Source organism: Coregonus lavaretus (genome assembly GCF_964263955.1).
Source record: "Coregonus lavaretus genome assembly, chromosome: 23".
Lineage (NCBI taxonomy): Eukaryota > Metazoa > Chordata > Actinopteri > Salmoniformes > Salmonidae > Coregonus > Coregonus lavaretus.
The window spans coordinates 31,389,628-31,407,626 of NC_140010.1; the positions used below are offsets into that span (position 1 = coordinate 31,389,628).

The 17,999-nt window shown below is 42.2% G+C and overlaps 2 protein-coding genes across 2 annotated transcripts; one reads left to right on the top strand and one right to left on the bottom strand.

The window, feature by feature from the left end:
• The first annotated feature begins 181 nt into the window (after positions 1-181).
• LOC311099177 (ATP-binding cassette sub-family D member 3-like) lies at positions 182-12,678 on the top strand. Its single transcript, XM_084139857.1, has 22 exons — positions 182-295; positions 668-704; positions 916-1,011; positions 1,177-1,265; positions 2,134-2,203; positions 2,665-2,762; positions 3,142-3,265; positions 3,482-3,538; positions 3,770-3,912; positions 4,036-4,105; positions 4,225-4,294; positions 4,419-4,516; positions 4,595-4,686; positions 5,747-5,841; positions 5,995-6,067; positions 6,173-6,236; positions 6,387-6,464; positions 6,561-6,716; positions 10,960-11,079; positions 11,270-11,374; positions 11,582-11,638; positions 11,824-12,678. The coding sequence occupies exons 1-22, from the start codon at positions 186-188 to the stop codon at positions 11,899-11,901; spliced, it is 1,980 nt and encodes a 659-aa protein (XP_083995983.1). The 5' UTR covers positions 182-185; the 3' UTR covers positions 11,902-12,678.
• Positions 12,679-13,426: 748 nt separating this feature from the next.
• Positions 13,427-16,924, bottom strand: LOC311099181 (tissue factor-like). The gene is made up of 6 exons (XM_084139861.1): positions 16,721-16,924; positions 16,365-16,479; positions 15,293-15,486; positions 14,861-15,042; positions 14,328-14,496; positions 13,427-14,081 (listed from the first exon to the last, which is right to left on the bottom strand). Exons 1-6 carry the CDS (start codon positions 16,791-16,793, stop codon positions 13,930-13,932), a joined length of 885 nt encoding a protein of 294 aa, XP_083995987.1. The 5' UTR covers positions 16,794-16,924; the 3' UTR covers positions 13,427-13,929.
• Positions 16,925-17,999: the final 1,075 nt, after the last annotated feature.

The following is a 17,999-nucleotide window of genomic DNA, read 5'->3' on the forward strand; positions in this document are numbered from 1 at the left end:
AGGACATGTTTATTGTTGAATTTTTAGTCCTTAAACAGTTTCTGCATAGAATACTTGCAATGCATTTGTCTGATGAAACGAAATTGTGCACCATAGCTCATTTTGCTAGCACGCTAGCCAGATAGCTAGCTAACTACCCTACCCCAGCATGCATCTTGTTACTCCCTTGGTCGGCAGATGGAAACATGGCGGCGATCAGTAAATACTTGACAGCCAAGAACTCCTCTATAGCAGGTGCCACAATCGTTGCCTTGTATCTTCTCAAGAGGAGAAGTCATGCAGCCCAGTTAAATGGGTAAGTTAAGTCTTGACAACTATTTTGTAGCTAAAGTGACGACTATCATAACGCTAAGCTGATGTAGCCAACATTGGCTGGCTACTAGAAAGTCAGACAAGAATAAGATTTGTCACCGAGACAACTTGCAGTTTGACGATGACATTGAATCAGAGTGTTCTTTTATTTTAACATACTATTTTAGATATCTAGTAGTTTATGGAGTTAATTTTCTCTACTGACACCCGGTGGTGGGTGTTGTCATTGAATTGCCTGCCTGCTAGCTGGTTGGTCAGATTTCCAAGGACTAAAAGTAATCAGAGTTTCCTACCATGGCGTCATCCATAGACCCGTACTGTTATGTAACATACTTCATCCCTGTTTTCTGTTTAGGGGGAAAAGGTCATCAGAACTACAGTTGAGCAAAGATGTAAGTGCATGTAGACAAGAAATGTAACCAAGACTCTTACTGCACTTTTTGTTTAAATTGCTCTCACCACACCAATGGCCACAATCTTGGCAAGAATGTCAATATCCACAGACTTTAGCCCCTGATTAACAAGTAGGACTGAGTTGGTGAGATTTAAATTTGGGTTTATTTATCTGATTAATCTGTAAATGTTTGGTATGATGTGAGGCAGGATGCCAAGAAGGAAAAGACGGTGGTGGATAAGGTGTTCTTTGCACGTGTCCTGAAGATAGTGAAGATCATGGTTCCTGGAGTGTTCTGCAAAGAGGTATTAACTTTTTTTTAACAAACTTTTTACTTTGAATGCACTCAAACATTTTCATCTTGATTGGAATAATTTTTCACTTGCTGTATGGACATGTATTGTGTAACATCTCAACACATCTCCCACTCCCTTGTGTTTGCCTATTTCTGGTAATCTATCTGCCCACAGTCAGGATACTGTCTCCTCATCGCTGCCATGCTGGTGGCCAGAACCTACTGTGATGTGTGGATGATCCAGAATGGAACCATGATCGAGAGGTAGGACTCCATAGAAAACCCTATTGCACACCAACACTTAAGTTCACACCAACGACACTTTCTGAAGCAACTTCAACATAAAGTACTTGTTTAGCATTATTTGTCTTGTTCGACAGCTCGTAATAATCTCCTCTCAATTCTTCTACAGTGGAATCATTAGCAGAGATGTCAATCTCTTTAAGAAGCATTTTTATTACTATATTGCTGCCATACCAGGGGTAAACTATTGTCCATGCTATATTTGCATGGCAAACTTTGGCCAAGCACTAAACCCCTATATAACACTGTGCTGCTTGTGGTGCCTGGTAGCAGAATATGATTAAGTGCTTATGAATTCACTTGTGTATTGTTGTTGCGCTTTAATTGGATTTGTGGACATCACTGATCTTGAAGGGTTGCAGGCCTGCACATATTTGAAATTTTTTATTTACCTTCTAGTCAGTTATTCACGTAGTCCTGGTACAGTAGGTTATTTTCTAGAGCGTGTTTCATTTTGTGGTTGGGGTGGTAAAAGATGGATAAAGAAATTATATCCCCGCAGCCCTACAGGACCAGACTGGCCCAAGTTATGAATGAGATTATTCTTAGTTTATTTTGTGTCCATTCCATTTTGCAATCCCCATCCTGCTGTGTTCACCTCTCACAAGTGGCTTTTTCCACTGTTCAGTAATTTATCAGGATACTGGTGATAGCCTTTCGCAAGATCCAGTGTCTCACTCTCACCCCAACTAGTTTGGTTAGTTTAAGGTGCTGATAATCCACAGAACAAACACCTCTGGTTTTAAATGTAGAACGTAGGACCCCACTTTGGCCCTGTATGTGTCATTTTGTGTGTGTGTGTGTTCACTTTGTGCATGTTGGTTTGCAGTGCAATTATTGGTCGTTCAACAAAAGATTTCAAGAGGTTCTTGTTCAACTTGATAAAAGTCATGCCATTTGTAAGTGCAACTTTCATACAATTTTTCTAACTCATTTGTTTTCTTAATTGTCTTTACCACCCGTGGATATTTAAATATATATAACGATATAACATTATAATTTGTAATTCTACACATTACAGTATATTTGATCATGTGCTTATGATTCTACTGTAAAACAGGTAACCTCATGATTTGGGAATGGTGGTTTAGGATGGGGTTAGTATTGTGCCCATTAGGGAGAGAGTTTGTGTTTGTGTGTGTAATTTAGGGGGAGTCTGTACTAAAACAAAGATCCTGCCTGATTACTAACAGACTGGTGATCCCTGGCCTATAGTCCTTTGAGTTTTTATGAGGTGTTCATGATTCTTATGATTATTTACTCAATGCATAAATGCCATTGGTTTGGTTTACTCACACTATAAAATGTAATGCACTGCTTTTAAATGAGACCACTAACGTTGCCAATTTCCCTGTTTCAGATCTCGCTAGTCAACAACTTCCTGAAGCTGGGCCTGAATGAACTGAAGCTCTGCTGCCGGGTTCGACTCACAAAGCACCTCTATGATGAGTACCTGCAGTAAGTCCTTCTGATGCCTGCTTCTTGCAGAAAACGAGTTTCTTTAAACAAGAGAGAACATATGTCTGTCTGCCATTAGCTGGTGTCTTGTGATAGACGTTAACATTTAAACGTAACCCAAATGGAGGAGTGGGCGATTTGGTTCTGGGTAACGAGATTAGCCTTTAGCAATAGAGTTATATTGGAAGGATTTTGCCTTGATCCTCTCAAGTTTCCTAGCCCCAATCCAATAGTTACTTACAGTGTGTTGACCCCGTTACACTGATGTAAGGAACAATGACTTCATAAGCTCAAAGTAATAGAAAATACATAACACACCTGCCAAACCCTGTTTCATGTTTTCACCACACCATCCTCCCATCCCCCATCTCCTCTCTAGAGGTTACACATACTATAAGATTGGTAACCTGGACAACCGCATCGGTAACCCTGACCAGCTGCTGACCCAGGATGTGGAGAGGTTCTGTAACAGTGTGGTAGACCTCTACTCCAATGTCAGCAAGGTAATCTGCACTTAAATAGCCTGGTTATACCAGACTGAATGCTTCAGTCTTATGAAACTATGGTGAGTTTAGCATTCAGTCTGGTTCAACCAGGCTACTAAAAAATACCTCTGTTGTAGAGACAACCAATGCTGCTCAAAGCCTGATACAATCTAATGCTATTGACAGTACACTGCACCTGTGATGATAAGTATACTTATGTTTTTCCACCTTCAGCCTTTATTGGACATTGGTCTGTACATCTTCAAGTTGACCTCAGCCATCGGGGCACAGGTGAGTCTTGCTCTGTCTAATGTAGCCTTCTATGCCGATATCCAGTTTCAATTGAAAGCATGAAAATGATAATCCCCAATGCATCTACACAGTAGAATAGAGTTTCTAATGCCTCTACTCTACTCTACTCTACTCTACTCTACTCTACTCTACTCTACTCTACTCTACTCTACTCTACTCTACTCTACTCTACTCTACTCTACTCTACACTACTCTACATAAATCCATCAGGGTCCTGCCTGTATGATAGGCTACCTGATGTTCTCGGGGCTCATCCTGACACGTCTGCGGAGGCCCATCGGCAAGATGACGGTGATGGAGCAGAGATACGAGGGAGAGTACCGATTCGTCAACTCTCGCCTCATCACCAACAGGTCAGTCAGACGCACGTCTCTCCTTTCCACTGTTCCTCTTCTCTTCTCCTTTTTTGGACAAATAATGATTCATGTTCTTTTTCCACTGTGAAAATAAATGGTTGAATGTTTTGTTTCCCACAGTGAAGAGATTGCCTTCTACAATGGAAACCTGAGGGAGAAGCAGACCATTCACTCTACCTTCCAGAAACTGGTGAGAGGGTTTAGGACTTTAAATGTATCAGTGGCGGTAGTTGACTTACTATGGGATCAGAGAAGACTTACACTGCAGTGCATATACAGTGTCTTACATCCTCTCCCTTTTACCCCTAGGTGGATCATTTGCACAATTTCATTGTCTTCCGCTTTTCAACGGGTTTCGTGGACAGCATCATTGCTAAATGTGAGAATACTTGTCTTGTCATTGATTCTAAGCTTGTAGTATTATCATTTGCGTTATTTATATAATCTCCACTGATATGGTTTAGTAGATGGCAGCGATAAATACTTGTTTTTCCCACCTCTAGATATTGCCACTGTTGTCGGGTACCTGGTGGTGAGCAGGCCGTTCCTGAACCATACCCACCCACGCCACCTACACAGTACCCACGCTGAGCTGCTAGAGGTGAGGAAAGACAAAGGGAGTGTGTGTATGTGTGTTCTGTATGGTTCAGAGCCTAACTTCCCTCTGTTTCACATCCAGGACTATTACCAGAGTGGGCGTATGTTGTTGAGCATGTCTCAGGCCCTGGGCAGGATCGTCCTGGCTGGCAGGGAGATGAGCAGGCTCTCAGGGTCAGTCATACACAATGCTCTTATCACACAACTGGTTTATTGGTTCAATGGTTTGGTGGTTCACGAGTAGCCTGAATGCCCATCTGTTTGCGCTATCATGCCAACTCCTTGTCAGTTGTTGCGATAGAGTTCCAATATTTACATAACCCTTGAGATTGGAGGGTAGCTGTGGGGGTTATCGAATCAGGATCCAATCCTCTGTTCTCCTCGAGCTCATTAATGATAGAATGCGCATTCATATTTGAAGATTGCTGTGAGGCCAGACTGTTTGGCGTGACAATGACAGAAATGGAGTAAGCAAGAGCACAAACAGATCTGGAAACAATTGAAACATTGTAGCAATTGAACCAGTGAACCAATTGGTGTGTATTCAATGGTTCATTGGTTCGGTGGATCAATAGTTTACTGGTTAGCTGGTTCATTGGTTCAAGGGTTCAGTAAATCAATGGTTTACTTGTTCAGAGTTTATGGTTCACCAGTCTTAGGTCTCTCCACTTGTTCTTCTCTCCCTCTGTCTCCTGTCCCCTCCTCACTGACTCCCGCTGTCCCCTCCTCACTGACTCCCGCTGTCCCCTCCTCACTGACTCCCGCTGTCCCCTCCTCACTGACTCCCGCTGTCCCCTCCTCACTGACTCCCGCTGTCCCCTCCTCACTGACTCCCGCTGTCCCCTCCTCACTGACTCCCGCTGTCCCCTCCTCACTGACTCCCGCTGTCCCCTCCTCACTGACTCCCGCTGTCCCCTCCTCACTGACTCCCGCTGTCCCCTCCTCACTGACTCCCGCTGTCCCCTCCTCACTGACTCCCGCTGTCCCCTCCTCACTGACTCCCGCTGTCCCCTCCTCACTGACTCCCGCTGTCCCCTCCTCACTGACTCCCGCTGTCCCCTCCTCACTGACTCCCGCTGTCCCCTCCTCACTGACTCCCGCTGTCCCCTCCTCACTGACTCCCGCTGTCCCCTCCTCACTGACTCCCGCTGTCCCCTCCTCACTGACTCCCGCTGTCCCCTCCTCACTGACTCCCGCTGTCCCCTCCTCACTGACTCCCGCTGTCCCCCTACAGGTTCACTGCTCGCATCACCGAGATCATGAAGGTACTGAAAGAGCTGAACTCTGGGAAATACGAGAGGACCATGGTCTCTCAGCAGGGAGGCAGAGGTGACTGCTGCATGTTCCCTGATAATGTATTGATGATATTGTTGTTGTTGTTGGATAGTAGTCTCATGTGGTAGTAGTGTCATGCAGGAAAATGAAAACATATTACTAGTTTAAGTGCAAGATGATTGCTTTAGTGGTGTCATACATTTTCAGATAGTGAATCGCAAGATAGAATCACCCTGGTCCCAGGAAGTGGTGAAATCATCAACAAAGACAAGATCATCAAGTAGGTGTCTAACAAATACATGTATTATAGCAGTACAATAAACAAGATGAAATGGTTCATAAAGTAGGCATCACCTGGTTTGACATTATTTTACTTGTGTCTCAGGTTTGAGCATACACCTCTTGCAACGCCTAATGGGGACATTCTTATCAAAGACCTCAGCTTTGAGGTGAGTATCTCGAAGGATCAACTCCGTACTGAACCATTTGATACAATTCATGAAATCTAAAGACTTGTGATGATGGTTGAGGGACTGTTTTCATCTGTAAGTGCAGACTGAACTGCTGAACTGTGCCTTCCCTTCATCTGCTAATCTAAGGTGACGTCAGGGACAAACGTCTTGGTGTGTGGCCCCAACGGCTGTGGGAAGAGCTCACTCTTCAGAGTCCTGGGAGAGGTAAGAGAGATCAAGAATTTACGAAAAAGCCTGTTATGTTGCTTTAGTGTTAAAGTTTTCCACTCATGGGTAATAATGGATGTGTCTGTCTCTCAGCTCTGGCCTCTGTTTGGTGGCCGTCTCACAAAACCTGAGAGAGGGAAGCTCTTCTATGTTCCCCAGAGACCATACATGACCCTAGGCTCTCTGAGGGATCAGGTGATCTATCCAGATACAGTGGAGGACCAGAGGAGGAAGGGGACCTCTGATAAGGTAGTCTAGCTAGCCAATTACATCTCTTTACTAGGCCATATCCAATCACTGCAGCCCTTTACCGGACCATATATCCCTGCTATTCCCATACTGGGGTACGTACCCCTGGCTGTCGTGGGTACGCCAAATAAAAATGTGATTCACATTTTCAAACAGTCCATTTAGATTTTCCAACGGGGCTATACATTTGGGTGATGTTTTTTTCTCTCGCCTGAGTAGCCTTGTTTCACTGCCAAAAATAAAATTAAACCATCTAGTGTTCAGCGAAATAACAACACAATGTCAAATACAGGTAGTCTAGTCAAATAATTAACATCCAATCACATTAACCGTTACTCTCTCGCGGGAATTCCACTAACGGTGGTTCTCTGTAGCTCAACTGGTAGAGCACGGTGCTTGTAATGCCAGGGTAGTGGGTTCGATCCCCGGGACCACCCATACACAAAAAATTTATGCACGCATGACTGTAAGTCGCTTTGGATAAAAGCGTCTGCTAAATGGCATATTCTTTTATTATTATTTACTCTCCGCAACTACAGTCGTGGTCAGAAGTTTTGAGAATGACACAAGTATTGGTCTTCACAAAGTTTGCTGCTTCAGTGTTTTTAGATATTTTTGTCAGATGTTACTATGGTATACTGAAGTATAATTACAAGCATTCCATAAGTGTCAAAGGCTTTTATTGACAATTACATTAAGTTTATGCAAAGAGTCAATATTTGCAGTGTTGACCCTTCTTTTTCAAGACCTCTGCAATCCGCCCTGGCATGCTGTCAATTAACTTCTGGGCCACATCCTGACTGATGGCAGCCCATTCTTGTATAATCAATGCTTTGAGTTTGTTAGAATTTGTGGGTTTTTGTTTGTCCACCCGCCTCTTGAGGATCGACCACAAGTTCTCAATGGGATTAAGGTCTGGGGAGTTTCCTGGCCATGGACCCAAAATGTCGATGTTTTGTTCCCCGAGCCACTTAGTTATCACTTTTGCCTTGTGGCAAGGTGCTCCATCATACTGGAAAAGGCATTGGTCGTCACCAAACTGTTCTTGGATGGTTGGGAGAAGTTGCTCTTGGAGGATGTGTTGGTACCATTCTTTATTCATGGCTGTGTTCTTAGGCAAAATTGTGAGTGAGCCCACTCCCTTGGCTGAGAAGCAACCCCACACATGAATGGTCTCAGGATGCTTTACTGTTGGCATGACACAGGACTGATGGTAGCGCTCACCTTGTCTTCTCCGGACAAGCTTTTTTCTGGATGTCCCAAACAATCGGAAAGGGGATTCATCAGAGAAAATGACTTTACCCCAGTCCTCTGCAGTCCAATCCCTGTACCTTTTGCAGAATATCTGTCTGTCCCTGATGTTTTTCCTGGAGAGAAGTGGCTTCCTCGCTGCCCTATTTGACACCAGGCCATCCTCCAAAAGTCTTCGCCTCACTGTGCGTGCAGATGCACTCACACCTGCCTGCTGCCATTCCTGAGCAAGCTCTGCACTGGTGGTGCCCCGATCCCGCAGCTGAATCAACTTTAGGAGACGGTCCTGGCGCTAGCTGGACTTTCTTGGGCGCCCTGAAGCCTTCTTCACAACAATTGAACCTCTCTCCTTGAAGTTCTTGATGATCCAATAAATGGTTGATTTAGGTGCAATCTTACTAGCAGCAATATCCTTGCATGTGAAGCCCTTTTTGTGCAAAGCAATGATGATGGCACGTGTTCCCTTGCAGGTAACCATGGTTAACAGAGGAAGAACAATGATTTCAAGCACCACCCTCCTTTTAAAGCTTCCAGTCTGTTATTCTAACTCAATCAGCATGACAGAGTGATCTCCAGCCTTGTCCTCGTCAACACTCTCACCTGTGTTAACGAGAGAATCACTGACATGATGTCAGCTGGTCCTTTTGTGGCAGGGCGGAAATGCAGTGGAAATGTTTTTTGGGGATTAAGTTCATTTTCATGGCAAAGAGGGACTTTGCAATTAATTGCAATTCATCTGATCACTCTTCATAACATTCTGGAGTATATGCAAATTGCCATCATAAAAACTGAGGCAGCAGACTTTGTGAAAATTAATATTTGTGTCATTCTCAAAACTTTTGACCACGACTATATTCAATGTGCGGGACAAAATTGAGGCTATTATTAAGAAGTTGGAGCTCTTCTCTGTCTGCATTATCAAGGACAACACACAGGTCTTTCCATCATTGTATGTATTTTTGTGTGTAAATGAACTCAAGCTTACGGACAATGTCAAATGTGATATAGCAAAGCACCTGAGTGAGCTGGGTGCGCAATTACGCAGGTACTTTCCCGAAACGGACGACACAAACAACTGGATTCGTTATCCCTTTCATTCCCTGTCTCCAGTCCACTTACCGATATCTGAACAAGAGAGCCTCATCGAAATTGCAACAAGCTGTCCTGGGAAAATTTAATCAGAAGCCACTGCCAGATTTCTGTATAGGGCTGCGCTCAGAGTATCCTGCCTTGGCAAATCGCGCTGTTAAGACATTGATGCCCTTTGCAACCACGTACCTATGTGAGAGTGGATTCTCGGCCCTCACTAGCATGAAAACTAAATACAGGCACAGACTGTGTGTGGAAAATGATTTAAGACTGAGACTCTCTCCAATACAACCATTGCAGGGTTATGTGCATCCTTTCAAGCACACCCTTCTCATTAACCTGTGGTGTTATTCACAATTTTTGATGAACAAATAAGGTTTTATATGTAAGATGGCTAAATAAAGAGCAAAATGATTAATTCAATCAATCAATCAATCAATCAATTTTATTTTATATAGCCCTTCTTACATCAGCTAATATCTCGAAGTGCTGTACAGAAACCCAGCCTAAAACCCCAAACAGCTAGTAATGCAGGTGTAGAAGCACGGTGGCTAGGAAAAACTCCCTAGAAAGGCGAAAACCTAGGAAGAAACCTAGAGAAGAACCAGGCTATGAGGGGTGGCCAGTCCTCTTCTGGCTGTGCCGGGTGGAGATTATAACAGAACCATGCCAAGATGTTCAAAAATGTTCATAAGTGACAAGCATGGTCAAATAATAATCAGGAATAAATCTCAGTTGGCTTTTCATAGCCGATCATTAAGAGTTTGAAAACAGCAGGTCTGGGACAGGTAGGGGTTCCATAACCGCAGGCAGAACAGTTTAAACTGGAATAGCAGCAAGGCCAGGCGGACTGGGGACAGCAAGGAGTCACCACGGCCGGTAGTCCCGACGTATGGTCCTAGGGCTCAGGTCTCTCAGTTGGCTTTTCATAGCCGATCATTAAGAGTTGAAAACAGCAGGTCTGGGACAGGTAGGGGTTTCGTAGCCGCAGGCAGAACAGTTGAAACTGGAATAGCAGCAAGGCCAGGCGGACTGGGGACAGCAAGGTGTCATCATGCCCGGTAGTCCTGACGTATGGTCCTAGGGCTCAGGTTCTCAGAGAGAAAGAGAGAACGAGAGAATTAGAGAGAGCATACTTAAATTCACACAGGACACTGGATAAGACAGGAGAAGTACTCCAGGTATAACCAACTAACCCCAGCCCCCCGACACATAAACTACTGCAGCATAAATACTGGAGGCTGAGACAGGAGCGGTCCGGAGACACTGTGGCCCCATCCGAAGAAACCCCCGGACAGGGCCAAACAGGAAGGATATAACCCCACCCACTCCGCCAAAGCACAGCCCCCGCACCACTAGAGGGATATCCCCAACCACCAACTTACAATCCTGAGACAAGGCCGAGTATAGCCCACAGAGGTCTCCACCACAGCACAAACCAAGGGGGGGGCGCCAACCCAGACAGGAAGATCACGTCAGTAACTCAACCCACTCAAGTGAGTGAGTAATTATTATTATTTGTGCCCTGGTCCTATAAAAACAACATTTGAGAGTGCGCTGACCCTAGTGCTAGAGGGGGTACGCAGCTGGAGGTTGAATGTTTGAAGGGGTAGGGGATTATATAAAGTTATATAAAATATCCAATCACATCTGCTCTTCACTGTACCAATATATTGTAAGGCCCCTCAAATAGAACAGTCATACATGGCCTCTGTCAGTAGGGTGTGGTATGTCAGAGCACACACGCACACATGCACAGAGACACACTTGTACGTACACACACCAGCACACCACACTCCTTGAGCAAACAGCACGCATAGCTTTGTGTCTGTGTGTATGTGTGTGCACATCTCTGTGACTGTGTGTTTGTGTAATGGTGTTTATGTGTTGTGCTGGAGAACAGGTGCTGAAGGAGTACCTGGACAACGTCCAGCTAGGTCACATCCTGGAGCGGGAGGGCGGCTGGAACACGGTCCAGGACTGGATGGACGTCCTCAGTGGAGGAGAGAAACAGAGGATGGCTGTAAGTCAAAAGAAAAGAACAGAGCCTGTCATTCTTTTTTGTCTCTTCACAGTTTATTTTGTCTTATGATGACTTGAGTCCATTTTACAAGCACATTGGGTTATAGAATGTGTGAAGGGAGCTTTTCATTGATCGCTGTCTCTCTCTCTCGGTCTCTCTCTCTCTCTCTCTCTCTCTGTGTGGTTTTTAGATGGCCCGTCTGTTCTACCATAAGCCCCAGTTTGCCATCCTGGATGAGTGCACCAGTGCTGTTAGTGTAGATGTGGAGGACTTCATCTACAGCCACTGTAGGACGGTAAGATACAACACCGTAGACTATTATTCAGATGATAAATTATTAGGTCATTTGTCAATATATTGATGATTATTTAAAAAATATATATTATTTATGTAGATCTTGTGAAAAAGGAATGAAAAGGAACCAGGGAAACTGATGCATGGTTACAGGATGCTGAGAAAGTGGATTCCGAGCTTATGGGATGTCATATTTACCTTTCCTCAGGTGGGCATTACGCTGTTCACGGTTTCTCACAGGAAGTCTTTGTGGAAGCACCATGAGGTAAGAGCTTTCATACTGAATGATGACACATGAAATGACTGCATATAATAACAATAAAATGCAGGTGAATACCAGAACCCTGTTATTTTTTCATTTTTTTTAAATGCAAAGAGCATTTTCTTTTATCACCTATTTGCTTGGAACATACTGTTCAAATTGTAACCAGTGGTTTCTGTCTTCTCCAGTACTACCTGCACATGGACGGAAGGGGGAGCTATGAGTTCAAACCCATCACCCAGGAAACGGTGGAATTTGGGTCATAACAATTTCACTATAGCCAAGTATTGCGCACCGAGATGGTCCTAAGTAATTCTGCACTTCATGAAGCATAGAGCACAGAGGTCAAGTCAAGTCCTAACATCTTAAAATGTTACGCTACAGTATGAAGACTGGGAGCTCTCTCAATGTCAAGAGAGAAATACCTAAACCTGTACATTAAAGGTAGGGTCTACAATATGACATCATCATACACAGCACGGTACACTTCCTGCTTACAGAAATAATAAACAACCAAATGTAATTCTGCCGAGACTGACAGTATTGGTTCTTCCTAAGTATTGGTTCATCCTTAGGGCAGATTTTGAATTCTGTTGTTTATGCCTGGAAACAGGAATGTGTATGATGATGTCATATTGCAGAGTCTACCAATAAGAACGTGTGTCTGTACAGGAGAGTTTTAATTGTATATGAAGCAAATAATGTACTAAGAAAGCTAGCCTTAACGATTGTTTTTCCCGTTTTATTTCCGTTAATATTGCATTGTTTTTAATTATTTAAAATGTTCAGTTTTGATGTCAATGAATTGAGATGTCAGAGTTCCATGACATGATTTGTTTTTGAAATGTTTGTCTAGTGCAGTTAGTTTAAACACTGAAGTGCATTTTTCTTTCATTAAGCCAGTTACTGTAACTGTATCTTAAGCATAGCTAGTCCGAATCAGTCAACTACAGTACATACATGTACCTGAAAATGTATTTTACTGTACTGTAGTTATTTTGAACTGTACTGTAAGTTGAGCTTTGATTATTTTGTTGAAGGGGATTGAGGACGTGGGAATTTGTTTGTCAACATAGGATAGTTAAAATGCAATCGCTATGAGCTGAACTACACATTAATATATTTCATTAATATATATTTCTCAAAACAATTTAGAGGCCCTCTGTCTTCTGTCCTACAGACTGCTCATTGTGGAGTTCTCTGTTAGATATCAGAGCATAGTTTGTGCATCCCAATAGTCTAAAATGGCTTCCTCTTATATAATTTCGTTCATCCACACTGATCTTGAAACAGTTGGGCAATTGAAAGCAAATCCCCCAGAAGGCTTCTGGCATGTCCCTGATCCTGTATTTTCAGAGTAGTGCAAAATACTCAATGTCACCCCAACACAGTGCAAGACAAATATGGGGGAACAAGGACTAAGTTAGAGGGGCATTTAAATCCATTTGGATGAAGGAGAGGAGGTCACTTTTTAGATTGAGCTACACCCATGACTTGGACCTGCTCCAGGGCATGTCTCGGAGGTCTCTGGCATTGTGTTGCCAAGTTACCAATGTGATTGTGGTGTCACCCCTCTGCCAGAGTATTCCACCTGGCTTACTGGGTCATAAGCTGATAAGCAGGCATTGAGCTACAATCAAAAAATCTCTATGAAAAGGCTTTCCTCTTGTCTCATATCAGTTTCAAACATGATTTAAGTATGATAGATAATTTTAAGGCAAACCAGATGGCACTGTTATGTCAAAGTTCCCTCACATGGATATTGTTACATGAAAGACAAATTAGAATTTAATTGTATAAATATGAATTTAATTGTAAAAATTACCAGAATGCACAAAAGTTATCACAAGTAATCATTTTCCTACTAACCTTCCTTCACTCATCCAAAAGTACCAAATCCATGTTCCAACAGCACAGTACATGGATGAATCCTATTCAACATGAACTACACATCATCAACATATAAGATAATACATCTTAGAGACATAACATTACACATTTAACATATAAAACATTGAAATAAATTATATTAAATGTTTCTTATCTACATAGTGGCAAAAATAACATGTACTTCTCAACAATTCATTTAATTTACTAGTTCAACATTGGTATAAAACAAATAAGTAATCTAAAAAATTATCTACCCATTAAAAGAACCAGCTCATAATGACATTTAAAAAGACAAGATTAATTTCACAGTTTCCAGTGTTCGACGCATTTGTGCTACATTATTGGGAGCACAGCTCCCTCTCTCTGAAAGGGTTGGTCAAGTCGCACCATCATCACACACACCTTTACACTGAACTCAAATGCAGGTTCTCCTTGTCCACCGTTTTGGTCTTTTTGCAGCAGCAGCGTTTGCAACACACCACGGTGAGAGTGATGAGGATGATGAATATAGCCAGCATGATGCCAATGGCAGCTGTGATCACACCAAAGCTGAATTCTGAAGAAATAAAAAATTCTCAATTTAACATGATCATTTAATTGAAGTTCTTGAAGTTGCTAAGCATTGTAGCCTACAGTAAAAATGGCTATTCTAACTTGCCCACATTTGATCTTTATCAACAAGATTTGTTGTAGTTACTCAATCCACTACACATTTCATTGAATCCACTGAATTTCACCCTTCTTCAATTCCCTTCACCCCACCTCATCCTTAACTTGTGCTTTGCATTGTAGGGTCACTTACCCTCAAAGATGGTCTTTCTCTCTCTGGCTGAGCACTGCGGCTTGCTCCAATCTCCCAGTCTCTTCTTTGCAGGACGAGAGGGGATATAGGCTGCCACCATGAAGCAGTAGCTCTGTCCTTTATCCAGATTGGTCAGCTCTACATTTCTCAGGTCTGACATCTTCTCTTTCTGTGGACAGGAGTTTACAGTTTAGTATTATTTCAAGTCACACACTGTTTGTGTTGTCATTGGAGGGAATTGACAGGTATCCGGGACGGACTGGGACCAAAAATCGGCTTGGGTATTTTTAACACACTGGCCAATTCCTTCCTTTGAGGCCCCCACAACAGCCATTTGTTTCCTACAGGCCCCCCATTATTAGCCAAATAATTGTAATTTTGGGCAAACCCCCAAATTTAAACCTGCTCACGGGGCTAGAAATGGACCAGCCCATATGTTATTTGCCGGAACTGCCCTATGGCCAGTCCGCCCCTGACCGGTATAGTCTCAAAAGCATTTACAATGAATGTATGTCTATGACTGTTCAACTCACTTTTCCTGTGCTCCCAGCTTTGTTGTATACGACTCTGTATTTCAGGTCATTCTTGAAGACGTCTCTGATGGTTAACAGCTGGTCATCTTTGTAGAGGGGAGTGAGAGGGTCCTGGATGTGGAGAATCATCTTGGTCTTGTCTTCGCTCTGCACAATCTTGAAAGTGGGTCCTCCTATTTGAGCTGAGAAGAGAAGGGGATGTAAGTTAGGCACCATAGCCTTCATTTCATTTTTGAATACCTTTACAAACACAGCAATGAAGTATTTAATTAAAAAAAATACCCAGTGAAATGAACCTTTCTAATATAATAATAATGCATGAATGTAATTATTGTACAACACAATAACAATGTAAATAATGAATGACCCAGAAAAATGTTACTATATGACTTAATGCAATTTAGGGCAGAATAATAATGTGATAACACTCACTGTCTTTGTAAGGGCTGAACCTCTTGGCCCGGGTGTAGGGGAACTCCACAAGGTCAGAGGTAATGCCGGGTAGGGGTTCTGATAGGACGTCGGCAGAGTAGGTCTCCTGCAGGTTCCGCAGCTCGTTGGTGAGGTCACACTCTGTCCCCGAGCTCCGGATGCAGTGGGGGTTCCTATGTCTGTCCTTACCAACACTGAACAAACAACAGTCTATCAGTCAGAGTCCTTGATTTGCCTTTCTGTCATTCACTTCAAATGAATTAAGTGCTAGTGTGTAGTTGTATATTAGGTATACAGTGGCCTCCGTAATTATTGGGACAGTGAAGCATTTTTTCATTCTTTTGGCTCTATACTCCAAAGGTTTAGATTTGAAATCAAACAATTACTATGGAGGTTCACCATTTAGAAATGACAACACTTTTTATACATAGACCCCCCATTTTAGGGGACCAAAGTATTGGAACAAATTCACTTATATGTGTACTAAAGTAGTAAAAAGTTAAGTATTTGGTCCCATATTCATAGCATGCAATGACTGCGTCAAGCCTGTGACTCTACACATTTGTTGGATGCATTTGCTGTTTGTTTTGATTGTGTTTCAGATTATTTTGTGTCCAATAGAAATGAATGGTAAATTATGTATTATTTACCATTCATTTCTATTGGGCAATTCAGCCAAAACCAACAGCAAATGCAGCCAACAAATGTGTAGTCACAAGCTTGACGCAGTCATTGCTTGCTATGTATAAAGACTGTTGTCGTTTCTAATGAGTGGAACCAATATGTACACAAATACTCTCAAATAAAAGCTGAGAATCTATACTTTAACCTCATAGCAATTGTTTGATTTCAAATCAGAAGAAATGCTTCATGTCCCAATAACTACGGAGAGCACTGTAGGTTGTACACTCAGTTTTAAATTGGCATTCTGTTGACATAGAGTAAAGTATTCACCCAGAAAGTGGTCAATGTGTTTGTGCTGACCGGATGTTTTTGGTTGTTTTGTAGCAATAGTGATATAATGATGAATAGTGCAGACTGAGACTGCAGAGACATGATGTAGGATACTTACCTATAAAATTCAACAGTGTATGTGTAGTTGGTAGGCTCAGGGCCCCATGTTAGAATAGTCTTGAAGTTATTGGACACCCACTGAACATCCATTGCCTTAGGGAAATAATCCTCATCTGTAACCCAGGACGATAAAGCCATGATTAGTTATCTGTTCTGCAAAACATAGACTTGCTACAGTATATTGATAAAGCAGAAAAGATCAAGATATCATCCACGAAGGAGGCCTTTAGCCTATAGATTAAATAGGATCTATAGCCTACAGATATGCACATATTTCAAAAATTTTCCACTGAGCCTCAGGGCTGAGTAATTGTGCATCTGATGATCATGTGGAATGCAAACGGTCAAACTTACCAGCTGCTCCAATTGTGAATAGTAGCGATGAGAGTAAAACTCCGAAGTGAAGGAAAGTCCTTACATTCTCCATTATGATAATCCTAATTATTACAGTAGCCTCTTTACTATCGAATGCGAATTGTGAGCATTGATTTTCCCCAGGTGAAACGCGTGTGGCTACTATTCGTCTAATAATAAGACATCAAAGTTTGTCAGATAACTGCACAGTGCAGCTGGTGCCTCGCTTTTATACCACATTGAGGTTGCGAGCAGTCGGAAATTTAGGTTATGACTCATTCAACAATAGCTCCACCTCCCTTATAACTCTGCTCGAGCATGGCGTTTTGTCACTGGCTGAGCATGCTTCGCATACAATCTGTCGAAGCGTTTATTGTCCATATATGGTTAACCGGATGATGGGCAAGCAATTTTACCTGCAGCTTGCCATGGCAACGTTGTAGCGGCGGCATGAATGGAGACAGACCTGAAGCTCATGGAAATTTGAGTCAATGTCTGGATTTGTTGGAGTCATCTTTGATCTGTATTTTGTGTTCTTTAAATAACTTGAATGATTAGTTTCAATGTTATATAAAATGTTGTTATAACTATAAATAACTATTATGAATTATATATATATATATATATATACACTACCGGTCAAAAGTTTTAGAACACCTACTCATTCATGGGTATTTCTTTATTTTTACTATTTTCTACATTGTAGAATAATAGTGAAGACATCAAAACTATGAAATAACATATATGGAATCATGTAGTAACCAAAAAAGTGTTAAACAAATCAAAATACATTTTACATTTGAGATTCTTCAAATAGCCACCCTTTGCCTTGATGACAGCTTTGCACACTCTTGGCATTCTCTCAACCAGCTTCATGACGTAGTCACCTGGAATGCATTTCAATTAACAGGTGTGCCTTCTTAAAAGTTAATTTGTGCAATTTCTTTCCTTCTTAATGCGTTTGAGCCAATTAGTTGTGTTGTGACAAGGTAGGGGGGGGGGTATACAGAAGTGTTATTTCATAGTTGTGATGTCTCCACTATTATTCTATGTGAAAAAGTGTGATTAATGGAATGGAATTTTATTATTTCTGAGCATACACACAACCTGAAGCAATTTGTCAACATAAAAAAGTCCTGTACACACTAAATGAATACATTAATTCAAAATGTCAAACATAAATTAAGGCTACAAGCTTCAATTAAGTGTACAAGTACCCAACCTGTGACATATTTATTTGTATGTTGCCATATGGGGGTGATTTAGTGCCTGAGAGAGT